The 15545-nt window shown below is 40.7% G+C and overlaps 1 protein-coding gene across 1 annotated transcript in view; it reads left to right on the top strand.

Annotated features, from left to right (window-relative positions):
* Positions 1 to 13718, top strand: part of LOC124721440 (complex I assembly factor ACAD9, mitochondrial-like) — a 103809-nt gene extending 90091 nt beyond the window's left edge. The window contains exons 8-10 of the mRNA XM_047246418.1: positions 9709 to 9875; positions 11102 to 11308; positions 13450 to 13718. Of these exons, the coding sequence (XP_047102374.1) occupies positions 9709 to 9875; positions 11102 to 11308; positions 13450 to 13623 (548 nt within the window). The 3' untranslated portion in view covers positions 13624 to 13718. The remainder of the gene's footprint in view (positions 1 to 9708; positions 9876 to 11101; positions 11309 to 13449) is intronic.
* The last annotated feature ends 1827 nt before the right edge of the window (positions 13719 to 15545 follow it).

Genomic DNA, 15545 nt, shown 5'->3' with positions numbered 1-15545 from the left:
TTGCTTCATCCGTCTCAACACCAAGTATCATTTGAAGTTGACTGAGACTCTTATCTATAACTAAGAAATAGAAAGAGTTAAACTCACTGAATGATGCGATACTTTAAAAATTAATGTCTAATTATCACCAAAATTTTTCTGGGAGTCCCATGGTTCATATGGTGTGGGAAGGTGTCTGTTGGTATAACCAGACATCAATCTGAAGTGTTTCACACATCTTGAATTCTCTCCCTCAGATGCATTTTAAGGGGTCCTAAACAAGTGTCAAGTCCCTGGGATGATATCTTGAGTGTAAGGAGGGTGAGGGCCAAGGTTCGCAATGCAATACCGCACAAAGTTGGCAGCCATTATCATGAAAAACACTTTTCCACATAATATTCCAAGTGTTTTCTGTTAAACATTCTTCTATGTTGTGGAATAATATTTAGTCTTAACTGTTATTTCTGGACAGAAAAAGCGTGTTTATGGAAACTTACTATTTTAGGATACTGCTTCCAATAACTTCCAAAAGACAGCTGTAATATGGTGCAGAACATTTTTAATACCACTCTATACAGCTCTGTTTAACCCCAGGGATAAAATAATACACTCCTGGAAATGGAAAAAAGAACACATTGACACCGGTGTGTCAGACCCACCATACTTGCTCCGGACACTGCGAGAGGGCTGTACAAGCAATGATCACACGCACGGCACAGCGGACACACCAGGAACCGCGGTGTTGGCCGTCGAATGGCGCTAGCTGCGCAGCATTTGTGCACCGCCGCCGTCAGTGTCAGCCAGTTTGCCGTGGCATACGGAGCTCCATCGCAGTCTTTAACACTGGTAGCATGCCGCGACAGCATGGACGTGAACCGTATGTGCAGTTGACGGACTTTGAGCGAGGGCGTATAGTGGGCATGTGGGAGGCCGGGTGGACGTACCGCCGAATTGCTCAACACGTGGGGCGTGAGGTCTCCACAGTACATCGATGTTGTCGCCAGTGGTCGGCGGAAAGTGCACGTGCCCGTCGACCTGGGACCGGACCGCAGCGACGCACGGATGCACGCCAAGACCGTAGGATCCTACGCAGTGCCGTAGGGGACCGCACCGCCACTTCCCAGCAAATTAGGGACACTGTTGCTCCTGGGGTATCGGCGAGGACCATTCGCAACCGTCTCCATGAAGCTGGGCTACGGTCCCGCACACCGTTAGGCCGTCTTCCGCTCACGCCCCAACATCGTGCAGCCCGCCTCCAGTGGTGTCGCGACAGGCGTGAATGGAGGGACGAATGGAGACGTGTCATCTTCAGCGATGAGAGTCGCTTCTGCCTTGGTGCCAATGATGGTCGTATGCGTGTTTGGCGCCGTGCAGGTGAGCGCCACAATCAGGACTGCATACGACCGAGGCACACTGGGCCAACACCCGGCATCATGGTGTGGGGAGCGATCTCCTACACTGGCCGTACACCACTGGTGATCGTCGAGGGGACACTGAATAGTGCACGGTACATCCAAACCGTCATCGAACCCATCGTTCTACCATTCCTAGACCGGCAAGGGAACTTGCTGTTCCAACAGGACAATGCACGTCCGCATGTATCCCGTGCCACCCAACGTGCTCTAGAAGGTGTAAGTCAACTACCCTGGCCAGCAAGATCTCCGTATCTGTCCCCCATTGAGCATGTTTGGGACTGGATGAAGCGTCGTCTCACGCGGTCTGCACGTCCAGCACGAACGCTGGTCCAACTGAGGCGCCAGGTGGAAATGGCATGGCAAGCCGTTCCACAGGACTACATCCAGCATCTCTACGATCGTCTCCATGGGAGAATAGCAGCCTGCATTGCTGCGAAAGGTGGATATACACTGTACTAGTGCCGACATTGTGCATGCTCTGTTGCCTGTGTCTATGTGCCTGTGGTTCTGTCAGTGTGATCATGTGATTTATCTGACCCCAGGAATGTGTCAATAAAGTTTCCCCTTCCTGGGACAATGAATTCACGGTGTTCTTATTTCAATTTCCAGGAGTGTACATCTATGTACCATTGAGTGAAACATAGTGTCACTTTTGGCAAGGAATCCATTTTAAATTCTGTTCTTGGATAGCTTTGCACATCTACATGTGACCAAACATGGGTTTATTTGTAACCAGTTTAGTGCACACTTTGTTCAGGAACAACACGCCAATCTTCATTTGTATCTCAATTAAAATGTCACCCACAATTATTTGAAGCATTGTGCCACTTTTGGCAAAGGAATCCATTTACAATATATTCTTAAACTGCTTTGCGTGTTAGCCTGTGACCAAATATGAGCTTATTTGGAATTCATCCTGCAAACACGTTCCAGAATTGTACTGCTAACATTCATTTTTACCTCTCCCGAAAGATTTTTTTTTCCTCAAATTGTTGGTGCCACTCTTTTCTGATTTTCGTCCAGGTTTTTAGTATTGGCGCCAGATTCAGACATTGATATCAAAATGGATGAACCAGCATTGCCCATTCAGAGTTGAGTTCACAGCCACACTGCAGGTGGTGTGGACACCACACAAGTTGGTAAGACCCTGTGGCAGTGTAGGCAATGAGAGCAATAAATGCACATTCATTGTCCATTCGTGTTTACGTATCTGACACTATGTGGTTGCCAACTTTGCTGTTCACATACAGTGACACGCTTGTTCTTGTTCATTTCTGTGGTTTTGGTATTAAGGTTTTGTTCATATGCTGTTGACAATTCTAGGCCTTATGTTTTGAATTCCTTGTGGCCTTGTCCTCTCGGATTTGTGTTCAGTTTGCCGTTGTACACAAGGTTCTTTTTGGCAGCTTATCATTGTCTCTGAAACCACCTAGTGGCACTCCCTGTCTACATAGTGTGTTATTAAAGGGGCTATCAAGCCGACTCTCGTGTGCAAAATAGCTCATAACAGGGGATCAAAGGAGCTTTGGCACTGTCAAATAACGCTGCAAGAACAGCTTCAGGAACAAATGATGGTGCAGCTACAGCTACAGCAGGAGCAGATGCAGGAGCTGATAAAGCAGAATGTGGAGCTGATCTGAGCTGTGGACATGCAGCCTGCTGATCGAGTGCCATTTTGTGTGTTTGATGACACTGTTGAGAGGTAGGAAAACTGTGTAGATTTATGCAATGTTGTGCATTAAGAAACTTATCAGATCCCATAGTCTAGAGCACTCTGTTACTTTGCAGTAGCAACAGTCTTCATACAATTGTGCAAAAGCTGCATTCGCACACAGACCCTGAGGCATTAAAATTTACTAAACTGTACAAACTACTGAGTGAGCATTTCTGCTACAAATTTATATTGTGGCAGTGTGATTACAATGCAACAAATACAGGAAACATAGTGCTCAGTCATATGCATGCTGGATAGCCGATCTGCAAGGACTAGCTCACAAATGCAAGTTTAAATGTACAAATTGTGGGGTCTCTCATGTTGATTCTATAATTTGAGACATAGTGGTCAGGTTAGCACTGGATCAGAAGGTCCAGTCTATAGCTTTGGAATTGTCAGGCACCAAATTAAACACAACTGAAAAATATTGCTGAAATGTATGAGGTGTTGGCAGCAGCTCAAAGTGCATTTTCAGTCAGTTGGAAAGTAGCTCAGCTCTCTGCCCCATGCTGCCAAGAAAATCCCCCAGATGATGAGCATGGTGTAAGTCCTATGCAAGGAAATGCTTCTTGCTCCCAAGGAGATATCAATGGACTTAGTAAACACATGCAACCAAGCCAGGCATCTGGACATAGATCATGTTCTTGAGATAATAAGAAAAGTTCCCCCTCTGTGTCGGATTGGTCCCCACTGATGCTTAAATCTTGTCCAGACTGTTGGACACACCATGAGTATTGCCAGTGTCCACATTTTTCTGACACATTATGCCTGTCATAAGCCGGGGCACTTGGCAGCAGTGTGCCTGTGTTTGAAAGCAGCAACACAGGCCGATGTGCCAGTGTTAGCCACTACACTGTGATTACAGGACCTGATTGGGCACCAGTTTTAGCTTTAACTCCAGTCTTGGCAGAACCTGACCAAATGCCTAATAAACTCCTGATTGAGTTGAATGTTAGTGGTATTACGACCGAATTCCAGGTGGATGTGGGGGTTGTAATTTCCCTGATCAACCAGGAAACCTATCAGTGTTCGGGCATCCCCTGTCTGCAGCTGCCATAGTGGCAAGTTATCTCATACAGACAAAAAAAAACACCTTTGCAAGAGTAAAATACAAGAAATTGGAATGGTAAATTATTTTGTTGGTCTTAAGTTCACCATCCGCTGTAAATATTTTTGGCTTAGATGCATTTGCTGCACATGGGTTTCAGGAATTGGATGAGGTAAACCTGGTATCCAGCTCAGTACTGTTCCATAGTTTACAACCATTATTAAAGAATTGTAAGCAGTTATTCCAGCCATTGTTGGCTTAGGCCAAAGAATGTGAAGCATATTTCACTCAAGTAGTATGCTGTGTCTAAATTTCGTCATGCACAGCCAGTTCTTTTCACAATGTGTGATGCAGCAAAGGCTGATTTAGACTGGTTACAGTAACTGGGGGTCATTGCACCAATCTCAGCTAGTCAGTGGGCAACTCCTATGGCCATCATGAAGAAAGCAAATGGATCCATTACAATTTGCTGTTATTTTAAAACCATGATTAACACACAAAATGAGATCGACATTTACCCAATCTCTCCACCATAGGAACTTGTAGCAAAGTTAGCAGGATGACCATGTTTCCTAAAGACTGATTTGAAGGATGCATACTTGAAATTACTTCTAGATACAGACACGCAGAAAATCCTGTTACTAATTAAGCCTTTTGGAATGTATGAACCATCTGAGGAAGAAAGGCATTCACTTTATTTGGTCTCCCAAGTGCCACTAACAATTCTTGCAGTTGGAAATGCACCTGAAGTTGCTGCCTCACTTAGTGATCTTCACTACAGGCCAGCTCTTGACGTTTGCAACCAACCTGTCACAATACAGGATTGAGATCATTCTCACACATAAGAATACCGGCAGTACAGAGCAACCAAACTAATTTTGTGTCTAAGACACTCTGCAGGTGCAACAAAATTATTCACAAATTGAGAAGAAGACATTGGCTATTGTGTATGGCATTAATAAACTCCACATTTTCCTACATGGGAATAAGTTCCAGTTACTTAAAGACCACCAACCCCTCATTTCTCTCTTTGGGCGACGTTCTCACCTTCCAGGCAAAATGGCACAGTGTTTGCTATGTTGAGCTTCATTTTTGATCAATTACCATAATGAAATTCATATTGGTCAGCTGCTAAGCATACAAATGCCAATGCATTATCTTGCCTCTCCATTGACCCCAGAACTGAGTTTGAGCATCTGGAAGCGAATTTTTGCTCTAGATGAGACATTGCACAAATACTAGTGGCTACTAGGAACCCCTCCTGTGTAGAGTTGTGTGAATAGTGCAAAGTGATTGGCCAGAGAACATCCCAAAAAGATCAGACCTGGTGTAGAGCTATTATTTTGCTATGAAACAGTGACTGAATGTTGTTCAGGGAGTAGTATTATTGTCTACAGAGGACGCTGAACGTCACATGGTTTTCCACCTCCACTCTGTGGTCACATCCTTCAGTTGCTACAACTGCACATATTACAAACAGAGTGCTTGCTACAATTTTTGCCATAGAGGGAGTTGCCCACACCTTAGTATCTGACAATGGACCTCAGTTTGTTTCAGTGATTTTAGGTATTCTGCCAATGACACTGCATACAGCACCTGATCACCACCCTTTTAGACCCAGCATCAAACTTCAAAGCCGAGTGGCATGTCAGAACATTGAAGTCGCAAATGAGGTAGGCACTGGCATCAGTGAGCACTGATGAGGCCTTAATACACTTCTTGTTACCTACTGCTCCACCCCAGTCAATGAATGAAGCCCAGCTGAGGTACTACGTTGGCGCACACTGTGCAGGCTCCTAGATTTGCTGTGTCCTACCCCACAAACCCAGAGCTCTAGTTACACACCCCACTACCACCAGGGTGCCACTGTTAGCTTGCCTATTTGGCCAAAAGATGGATTGGCCACAGTGCATCATTCTCAGCCACAAGGAATGCCAAATGTTCCTTGTCATGGCTGGGCAGGAGCATCTGATCTGTCACTGAAACCAGTTGCAGCTGCGCAGGAGCCATGCCCACTCCTTAAGCCACTGCAGGCAATTTCCAGTCCCACGCCTCCCAGCAACTACACTTTAAGGCCACCCCTGCAGACTGCCAGTGCTCCTGGTTTGCATCCAGGACACAGCCATAGTGCCGTTACAACCTATGCCCATGCCATCATCATCAGCGGCAGCAGATGACCGAACTGGCACATGACTGGCAACCCATGGAGGTTGAGTCACTTCTTCCAACGTTGCATTCACTGACAGACTCAATGTCTCAGCAACAGCTGCAGCCCCAAATGGACCAGTCATTCACTGAACAAGATGTGGCAAAAAAATGGAAACACCGGAAACTGAGATGCTGTTGGAGTCACTGGCTCCCCCTCGCCCCGGTTGTTGAAGCACACGTCTGGTCATTTCTGACCCTGCGTGCTTATTAAAGGTGGAAGGGATTTGGCATTGTCAATGGATTTACACATTGATATCGTGATGTATGCACCAGTGTTGGCCATTCAGAGTTGTATGGTTCCACAGCTGCTCCACTGGTGGCGTGGTCATTGCATGAGTTGCAAGACCATCTGGCGCCATAGACAATGAGGAAATGTTCTTTCGGAGTTGTTTGGCTTGTTGTTGTCCACTCACTCCTTTTTGGCCACTTACCTTTTTCTCTGAAATTGTCTAGTGGCACTCCCTTCTGGACAGTGCATTTTTAAAATATTCACATTCTTATTCCTAATAAATTTCACCACCAGGACTGCCACCTTTTACTTTACAGAGTGGACAATTCTTCAATATTCAGGTTTTGAGGTAAATACTGAACCTTTACTGACTTTGTCAACTGTTAATATTTTCACTACAACTCATTCACTTCCTCTAGATATTTAACAGAAGTTGTATGTAAGTTTTTGATAAACCTTGCAATTTACATGGTTATTATGTTATGTACCTTCTGTGCTGTAGCTCACCCACACGACTTTGTTGTGCGTGGTAGAGTGGTGATCGTAATGTTCTGCCTGATCAATATAGAAAAATCTGTGAGTTAATCACAATATGCAAATAGAATCACAAGACCATGAAAGCATTCTTCTTAATTCATGTATTAGAATATTGTCTCATAAATCCTAAATCCTTATAACCCTTTAATATGTTTGCTTTAATTGTCGCTCCAGATCCTCCTCTGTGGACCTAATGAGCTTGTTTAAAGAAATAGCATTATTGTAGTTTTTGTTGTATTTTTTACTTGTAATATGATCTGCTCATTTATTTATGTATTCTTTAATCCACTTGTTAGCACTCCTGATTCATAATTTATTACTAGGCTGTTCCATTTCCTATCTGATATGTAGTATTTGGCCACTGTACTCAATATCTTATCACTGCAAACTGGTGTCTACCTTGAGCTTTATCTGTTTGTGCCAGTCTCTGGCATCCACATTTAATGGGATATATGGAAATGACAATCCCCTCCAGGTACATGGCATAGAGTTATACATGAAAACAATAATAAAGTATTTATCATGTATATATATATAAAGTAATTAAAAATTATAAAAGAAAAAGCCCAAAGAAAATCAGATCTTAATAGCAAGATAATGTAAATAATTACCTACATTAAAAGTAATAGCACTAATTTAAAAAAATAGGAGGAAGAGAGTGTAGTACTCAGTTGACCTCGGCCATCCATGTTGCCTTGATTTATGCCTTCTCTTCTTACCTCTTTCACAGTTTGCTTTAAAATAACATGTATTTTCTTTGAATCTTTTTAGTTACATTTGTCTTTATTTCTTTGATGTTTAACCTTCAGTTTTTGCTTGTTAATTTCTAGAAGCTAAAATTATTTACCTAATTTGTGATTATTCTTATAAGAGAGAGATGTAAACATATCCCTTTTGATATTTCATGTTATCTGTTAATAATAATAATAATAATACCAGTCTGGTTTATATCAATAGCCTTGCTTTGATGTTCACTACAGTGGTGTAATATGCTTTGCTGTCATGTTTTACAGAAACTTGCAGAAGCTTCATAAAGTAGTATAGCAAATTGTTTTATGTTCTCATTGAGGTTCTTAAAAGACAAACAGTACAATGTGAGTTTCAGCAAATGCTGGTAGTTTCCAAGTTAATGTACCGGTACACTTTAAATAGTCCCCGTCTCCCTCATATTTAGATAGTGTTGGTGGAAAAGTCATATGGATTAGCATGACAACTCAAGTCATCAGCGACATTTTCAGTAAGTGTTAGCACATTCCGTTTATCTACTAACAGAAGATCACAAGTGAAAATTTTATTATTTCATACACAGAACATGAAATAAAGAAGTCTACCTTAACAGTTATTGCCCATGAATAGTGATATGAGTGTGAGAAGTTTTCCTTGTGTACAAAATATAACAATCATTTAGTGTCTGTTTATAATGAAACTAATATCCTCAGTCATTGAACTTCCATAATATATCATATGCAGCGTTTATATCTGCAAGTAAAATATGAGAAATCTGTTTAGTTCTTTGTATACACAGAATTCTCATTGTAGAGGTATAAAAAAAAGTTATGCTCAACTTAAAAAGGAAACATTCTGCACACATTAACAGTCTACTTTGAAACAAGGCCTTGTCTGTGAATATCACATTTGCCCTAGTGATGAAGACACTGTCAGATGAACCTTTCGCACAAAGTGTACCCTTGCAGGAAAATGAGCCACTGATATTACCTGCACATGCTGTACATGGTACATACACAGCAGGTTATCATGTAGCACTGTCCAGTCAGTCATGTGGTCAACATTACCTGTTGCAGCTAATTGCCTTCCTCTGACATTTAAGGTTGTCACCAACTGCAAGTAGTACTTCTTCCTCCAATTGAGGTGTCCTCGTCCTTCTAGGCCTGCCCCAGTCACAAGTAGTAGGCTTAAATGCCCCGTGTTCCCGAAGACAATGATTGTTTGCTTCCAGTGCCCCCCTGTTGAGGCACTGTTGTTCTGGAAAGCCCTCCAAATAAAAACATTGAGCACTATGACCATCACCATCTGCTAAAATCTACAAAGATGGGCATCTGTCAACTCTGCATTTCAGTACATTTCCATTGCATTGTACTGGAAACCAAGTCCGTGGTGAAAACTACGGTTGATGCTACATGCTTGCACAATCCATTATGAACACTAAACAGTTGATGCTACATGCTTGATACTTGTAGGGCAATGAAGTCTGTCGCATCTCAATATTACCTTCGTTCCAATGGAAAACAAGCACTGTCACTGAACACAAGAATTAAAATGTACTGCACATTCTAACCAAATGTAACTAAGATGGTATTGAAAGATTTTGTGTGAGAAAATGTTTCATGTTATGCTAGTACGTTCTATTTCTGTGTGTTTCCCATTATTAATAAGATTATGAAGAGAAGTACAAAACCGGCTTCTAACATGGAAATAATGTGTTCCTCTGTATGTGAGGAATGTTTCCTGAAAGTTTCGCCATAGCTTTTTGTTACATTCCGTATATCTAATATTTTAAATAATGTTTAGTATGCTTATAAAGTTAATTTGCACACCTGAAAGTTTGTTTTCTTCATAGGACTTCAGCATGCAGGCATCCAGTTAAGTGAAACTGTAAGGAAAATTAGAAACCCAGCAATGAATCCTGGTTTTATTTTGTCAAAATTATGGGAAAGAAGACGTCAGCAAATGGATGATCCAAAATTGATCTTGGGTTTGGAGGGTTATCTTCATCCTTCCCTGCAGGTACATGTGCTATCAGAAGTAGTGAAACAAATGTGCTCATTATCTTATGTTTTGTTTTATAAGCCAAGTGTAGCCTGTAATAAAAATGCGGTAGCAAAACAATTATTTTTAGTGTGAATTTCTGAATAAAGGTTTGTATTGCTATGAACATGGTGCAGGAACCTGAAAATCCAGTGTGTGATTTTACAGTACCAACTCCAGCAATCAGCTTTGTTCTTTGTGAATTACATGAAACTAGTGTCTAATTTGACATTCTTTTATCACTTTCTCATGATGCATTATATTTTTCATAAATTTTTCACTACAAATATAATTCTCCAAAAAAAGCATTGTAGTGTTATAATAATCCCTCATGGCCTAATTATCCCACAACATGGAAGGCATATTGTGAGAATTTTATGGGCATTGTTGAAGTAGATGTGTGTGCCAGGGTGCATCATTAAGAATAACTGTGTGACATATTTCTCTTTGTGTCATCTCACATTGTTCTTTGTGTAGAGGATGGTCATAGGACATTTCTCTGAGTTGTGAAAGAGGAACAGAAGTCCAATTTATAACAAGACAGGACCTCATTGTATTAGCATATGAATGTTTGTGACACGTGCCCTATTAATGGATTGGTCATACATAAGTCACAACCATCACTTGCTCAATATGGCCACACCAATTGCCTGATATTTAAATATTCCTATTTCTAAGGTTTTGTCAAGGAGAAAGTTTATATCCATCCATTCTCAGTAACACTGCTGGAATTGAGAAGGCATGTTACTACATTCATCAAGAATGCAACATGAGAACTACTTCAAAGGACTCTGTGCAAATGGGACTGGTTTGTGGACATTGGTCTCTTTACATATTTAGTGTGTGTATGGGTGGAAGTCAAAATACAGCTTCAGGGAATCGTCAAGTAATTTGCAATTCTACAGCTTCTTCTAGTAAAGTGAAAACAGCAGCCAGCTACTATTAATGTGGGTGTATTTTCACGCAGCCACAGTCTCACAATGTCAACGTGGTCCCACCATGGAAATTTTTGACAGAATAACAGATTTTCTAATAAAGGTGTACATATTCATTCTCATTATTGGGAAGACAGTTAGCTCCAGTTTTGTGTAACAACTCTTTATTATAGTTCTATGAAAGCTACACAGAAAAACAGTTTAATCTAAATAGCATATCTTCTAATTGCAGAAAATCTTCAAACCATATGATTTAATTGTTTATTTTAGGTGCCAGCACAGATGTTGGAGTACTGTGTTCTTCGGTTGCCATATGCTGTTGAAGTTGTTTTGTCCCGGCATGGTCAGAAGATAGTTGATCATCAAATGGAACTCCGTAGAATAGCCGATATTGTTATTGATATATTTGCCATGACAGCTGTACTGGGGAGGGCGTCACGCTCTTATTGTATTGGTCTGCAGCATGCAGAAAGTGAGGTAAGGTTGGAATATACGCTGTTCTTATAAAATTCTTATTTGTGTTACAGAAATGCCAGTGTATTTTACTGCATACTGTTCTCAAACTGTTTACTATCTGCAACTCTTCAGCACTTGCTACTGTAGGCCTAGTAATGCCTTTCATTGTTGGTAGTATATCTGTGTTCTGGTTCCGTTCTTTTTAAATATTCTTCATAACAGTAAAGCGTCTATACAGCATTTGCATGTACTTACATTCATAGAATGCACCTCAAAGTCAATGTTTATCATGCAATTTTTTTGCGTAAATAATATAATTAAAGTTTGAGTTTCAAAATGCTTAAAAAGGAAAAAAGAAAGAAAAACCAGTTCTTAGAATGATGTCAAATTTGAATGGAATATTATTGATGAAGTGGGAAATGTTATGGAAAGAAAAAAAATATAACAAAAATTTTACCATTGGATTGTGCTGTAAGCTACAGAATATGCAAAATAAAAGATGCAGGTTACACAAGTGTTCCTCAGTTTGCCCCTGAGATGCTTGGCATGACTGACTCAATACAGGAACATGTGCAGCTGGTAAAGCTGTTTTACAAGAATGGTGGCTGCGTGCCAGTAGCTCTGCAGAAGTTCCAGACACTCTAATATGAAAACGAGCATTGGCCCAATGTCTTCCAAGGGTCTGGAGAAAATGATTTTGAAATTTGAATAGACAGGTGCTTTTGAAGTGCAGTGTGGCAGAGGGAGGAAAAATTGATCTGACTTCAGTAAAAGTCGTCACAGGATTGCCGGAAGGGTTGAGAGGTGGTGTACAAGCATGCATTGCATGGGGAATTGCCCGAACTTCAGACATGCCTGTGAGCACGGTGCATAAAATTTTACAAAACATCCAGCATTGCTATCCATACAAAGTTACCCATGTTCAGGAATTGCTTCGTGCTGACGTGCCAGTAAGTCAAGCATTTGCTACAGAATTTCTTGCTCGCATGGAAGTGGACAATAGATGGCCATGGAAAATTCTGTGGACAGAATTTTTATCTCTAAGGATGTGTTAATTAACAGAATTGCAGAGTATTGGCAATGGAAAATCCCTGGCACATCAACTGGTAACACTTCATTCTGCAAAGGTAAATGTTTGGTGCAGGTTGATGGCATCATTTATCACAGGGCCGTATTCTTTTGAAGACATAGGTCCTGCGGGTTCTGCGATCTGTAGCGTCATTTGTCACCATTGGTAAATGCTATGAGAGTCTTTTGTACACTAATATTATTACAACCCTTCAACAGTATGGATGTGTGGGTTTGATCATTTTTACACAAGATGGCACTCCTCTCCACATTGCATAGCCAGTGAAGCAGATGCTGCAGAGGCATTTCAGAAATGCATAAATTATCAGCCATCATTTCACTACAGACTGGCCATCTATATCACCTGATCTTAATCCAGACTTCTGTCTGTGGGTTATTTGAAAGATGCCATGTTCAGTGCTCCGATTGCAAATGTAGCTGAATTGAAGGCATGCATTGCACAAGATATTATGTATTTGATTCCTGATACACTTCAATCTATTGTGGAACATGCTGTTCCTCGATTTCAACTTGCGGCAGAAAGCAGTGGGCAGCATATTGAACATATCTTGCGCCAGTCACACAACAATTAAAAACCAATTTTACTGTAGATTTTTATGTAGGCCTAAGGACAATTAAAAACTGATTTTTCCCATCTGCTGTAGTATGAGCTTGCCATGGTGGATGGGCATACTTAACAAACAATGCCACAACTGTTGAATCCAAAACTTGTGCTGTCATGCACAGTACAGTTGGTTTAATGTGCAGTTCGACCCCAGCTGTCTTATTGTCAGTCATCTGTCATTTGTAGCTGAACCCATTTACATTATGACACTCACAGTGCCATGTATTAGGAAAATTTTTGTTTCCCCCTTCTTTGGTAATATTCCATTCAAATTTGACATTATGAGCAGCAGCTCTTTACTTGCAGTGCATTGAAACTGGAACTTTAATTATAATCACCAACTATTTGCAAGAATACAGTATTGTTGATTTTTAAATAAAATTTCAGACAGATACATTATTTAAGAAAAGTGGTTAGAGGTAAATGGATGCAGGTCCAATAAATTATGTAGATCTTGGTTTATTTTTAGGTGCTGATTGCAGGAACATTCTGCAAGGATGCGCTGTTGAGAGTCAAATCTGCTGTCAAAGAAATTGAACTTGGGCCAGTAGCAACAAATGACTCTAATTATTCCAAGGTTGCAGAAAAAATTTTTGAAAATAAAGGATATTTTCCTGTACATCCATTGACACGAAATTTTTAGTCTAATTTTTGTTGTTGTTTGGACTTTTAAATATTTTTTCTTTTTATAATTGCTGAAACTTGTTGATATTGTTTTGTGCCTGACACCGCTGTGAAACTCAGTAAATATATTGTTATACAATTAAAGTTGATACCAGAGTTTTATTTGAGATTCTATAACACCATTAAAATTTTTAGGTAAAGTATCTATACCAACCTGTAAGTATTCCATTGTTGACATATACCTCATGAGTCATGACAGTCCCACTATAAATTCTATGATAAATGTTCTAGATTCTTTTTGACAAACATTAGTCACATAGATTTCCATATTAGCTATTTTAATTTGAGGAACTGGAGTGATAGATTTGGCAGTTCTACAACAACTCAAGCGATATGGAGAAAAGTTGTGTGGCATAACACAATAATGTCATTCAAAATCTAAAACATTCTTCATTTCTGGAGAAAAGCTCAGGATTAATCAAAAATGCAGCCTTTTGTTACACACATTGTACTCATCTGGCAGGATTGAAACAAATTGGCATACTATGAGGTACATTAAAGTTATAACACCTCTGATCTCCTCCCCCCATCCAGGATTGGAAACAGATAGAAACATAGGGCTCACTTTAAAATACGCATGCACTTGTGAATGTGCGACAGAGATAGCAGCACTGTAGAATGTTACAAGAACAGTATGCACTAATTCTTTCTCTCTATTTGCATGGTGTGATACGAACCAAATTCATTGCCAGTTGAGTGAGACATGTCTTGGTGGTGTCATGGATGTGCCTAATGTGTATTCGTGAGTGCAACAGTTCAGAGAAGGCGGAACATCATGTGGAAACAAAAAAGAGACATCTTGGCCTCACACCATCTGGTCTGATGACATGATTGAGCAAGTGGAGAAAGTTGTTTTGGAGGATAGCTGGAGGAGAGTGGAACACATCATCTCCAAAGTTGACATTTCTGTGAGCTGTGTAATACAATTTTGCATCTAGGCCAGAAAACGCAAAAAGTCTCCTCCAGATGGGTGCCACGAATGCTGACAAACAACCACATCACCGTGCACGTAGTATCTTGCTAGGCTATGCTGACATGTGATAACATGAATGGGATTTTCTTTTCATAGATTGTGACAACAGGTGAGGCATGGATGGCATTTTTCAATCCTGAAAATAGAGTAATGTCAGAAATGTGGAATACACTGCAAAATTCTATCCACTAATTTAATGACAAATCAGTGTACAATACTGTAGTGTGACCAGAGATGCTAATCAATCTGTAGACAGGGAGCAATTGTAAGTGATAGAGGATAAAATTGATATGGTATGGAAAGTGCTGTGTGCTCATTAGTCACTGCTGCACAGTGATATTGCACAGCAGGGCGCCACCATCCAGGCACTCCAGTCATGGTACCACCTCAACTTCCAATCTTTTGCTGTGTAGATGTTACTCACAATAAGGGACTGACTTCCGCTTCTGCTGTAAGACTGTCAAATTCATCTGCAGATAGTGTTATTAGCTGTCACAGGGGTCATTGATGTGTGGCACTATTCTCCTCTTTATGAATGCTAGATTATTCTGCCAATCACAGGATAAATAGTGATATGATGTCCACTTTCATTCAGTTCACAGGAGTTCTCTTCACAGTTGCAATTCACATAGCAGTTAACTCCAGCACAGTTCGCACAAAGTTAAAGTCTGTGTGCCCACAGTTCTACAGTTCCACTGGGCAGCAAGCCACTACTTAGGAGTATTCTCCAGACTCTTCAACATCAACTGTTTAGTGAGGTCATTAGTGAGAGACCGAAGAGAGTACTGTCAAAAATAGCAGGTCTGCTAAACATTTTTAGATGATATAGTTATCTTCAAAGTGTTAGGCTACTCAGCATGTTGGACGTTTTCGAATACTGAGCTGTGCATCTGTCAATGCTCAAAACT

This window comes from Schistocerca piceifrons, chromosome X, assembly GCF_021461385.2.
Source record: "Schistocerca piceifrons isolate TAMUIC-IGC-003096 chromosome X, iqSchPice1.1, whole genome shotgun sequence".
In the NCBI taxonomy this organism is placed as follows: Eukaryota; Metazoa; Arthropoda; class Insecta; order Orthoptera; family Acrididae; genus Schistocerca; species Schistocerca piceifrons.
Note: the sequence above shows the minus strand (reverse complement) of the source record. Positions and strands in the feature narration are given on the sequence as shown.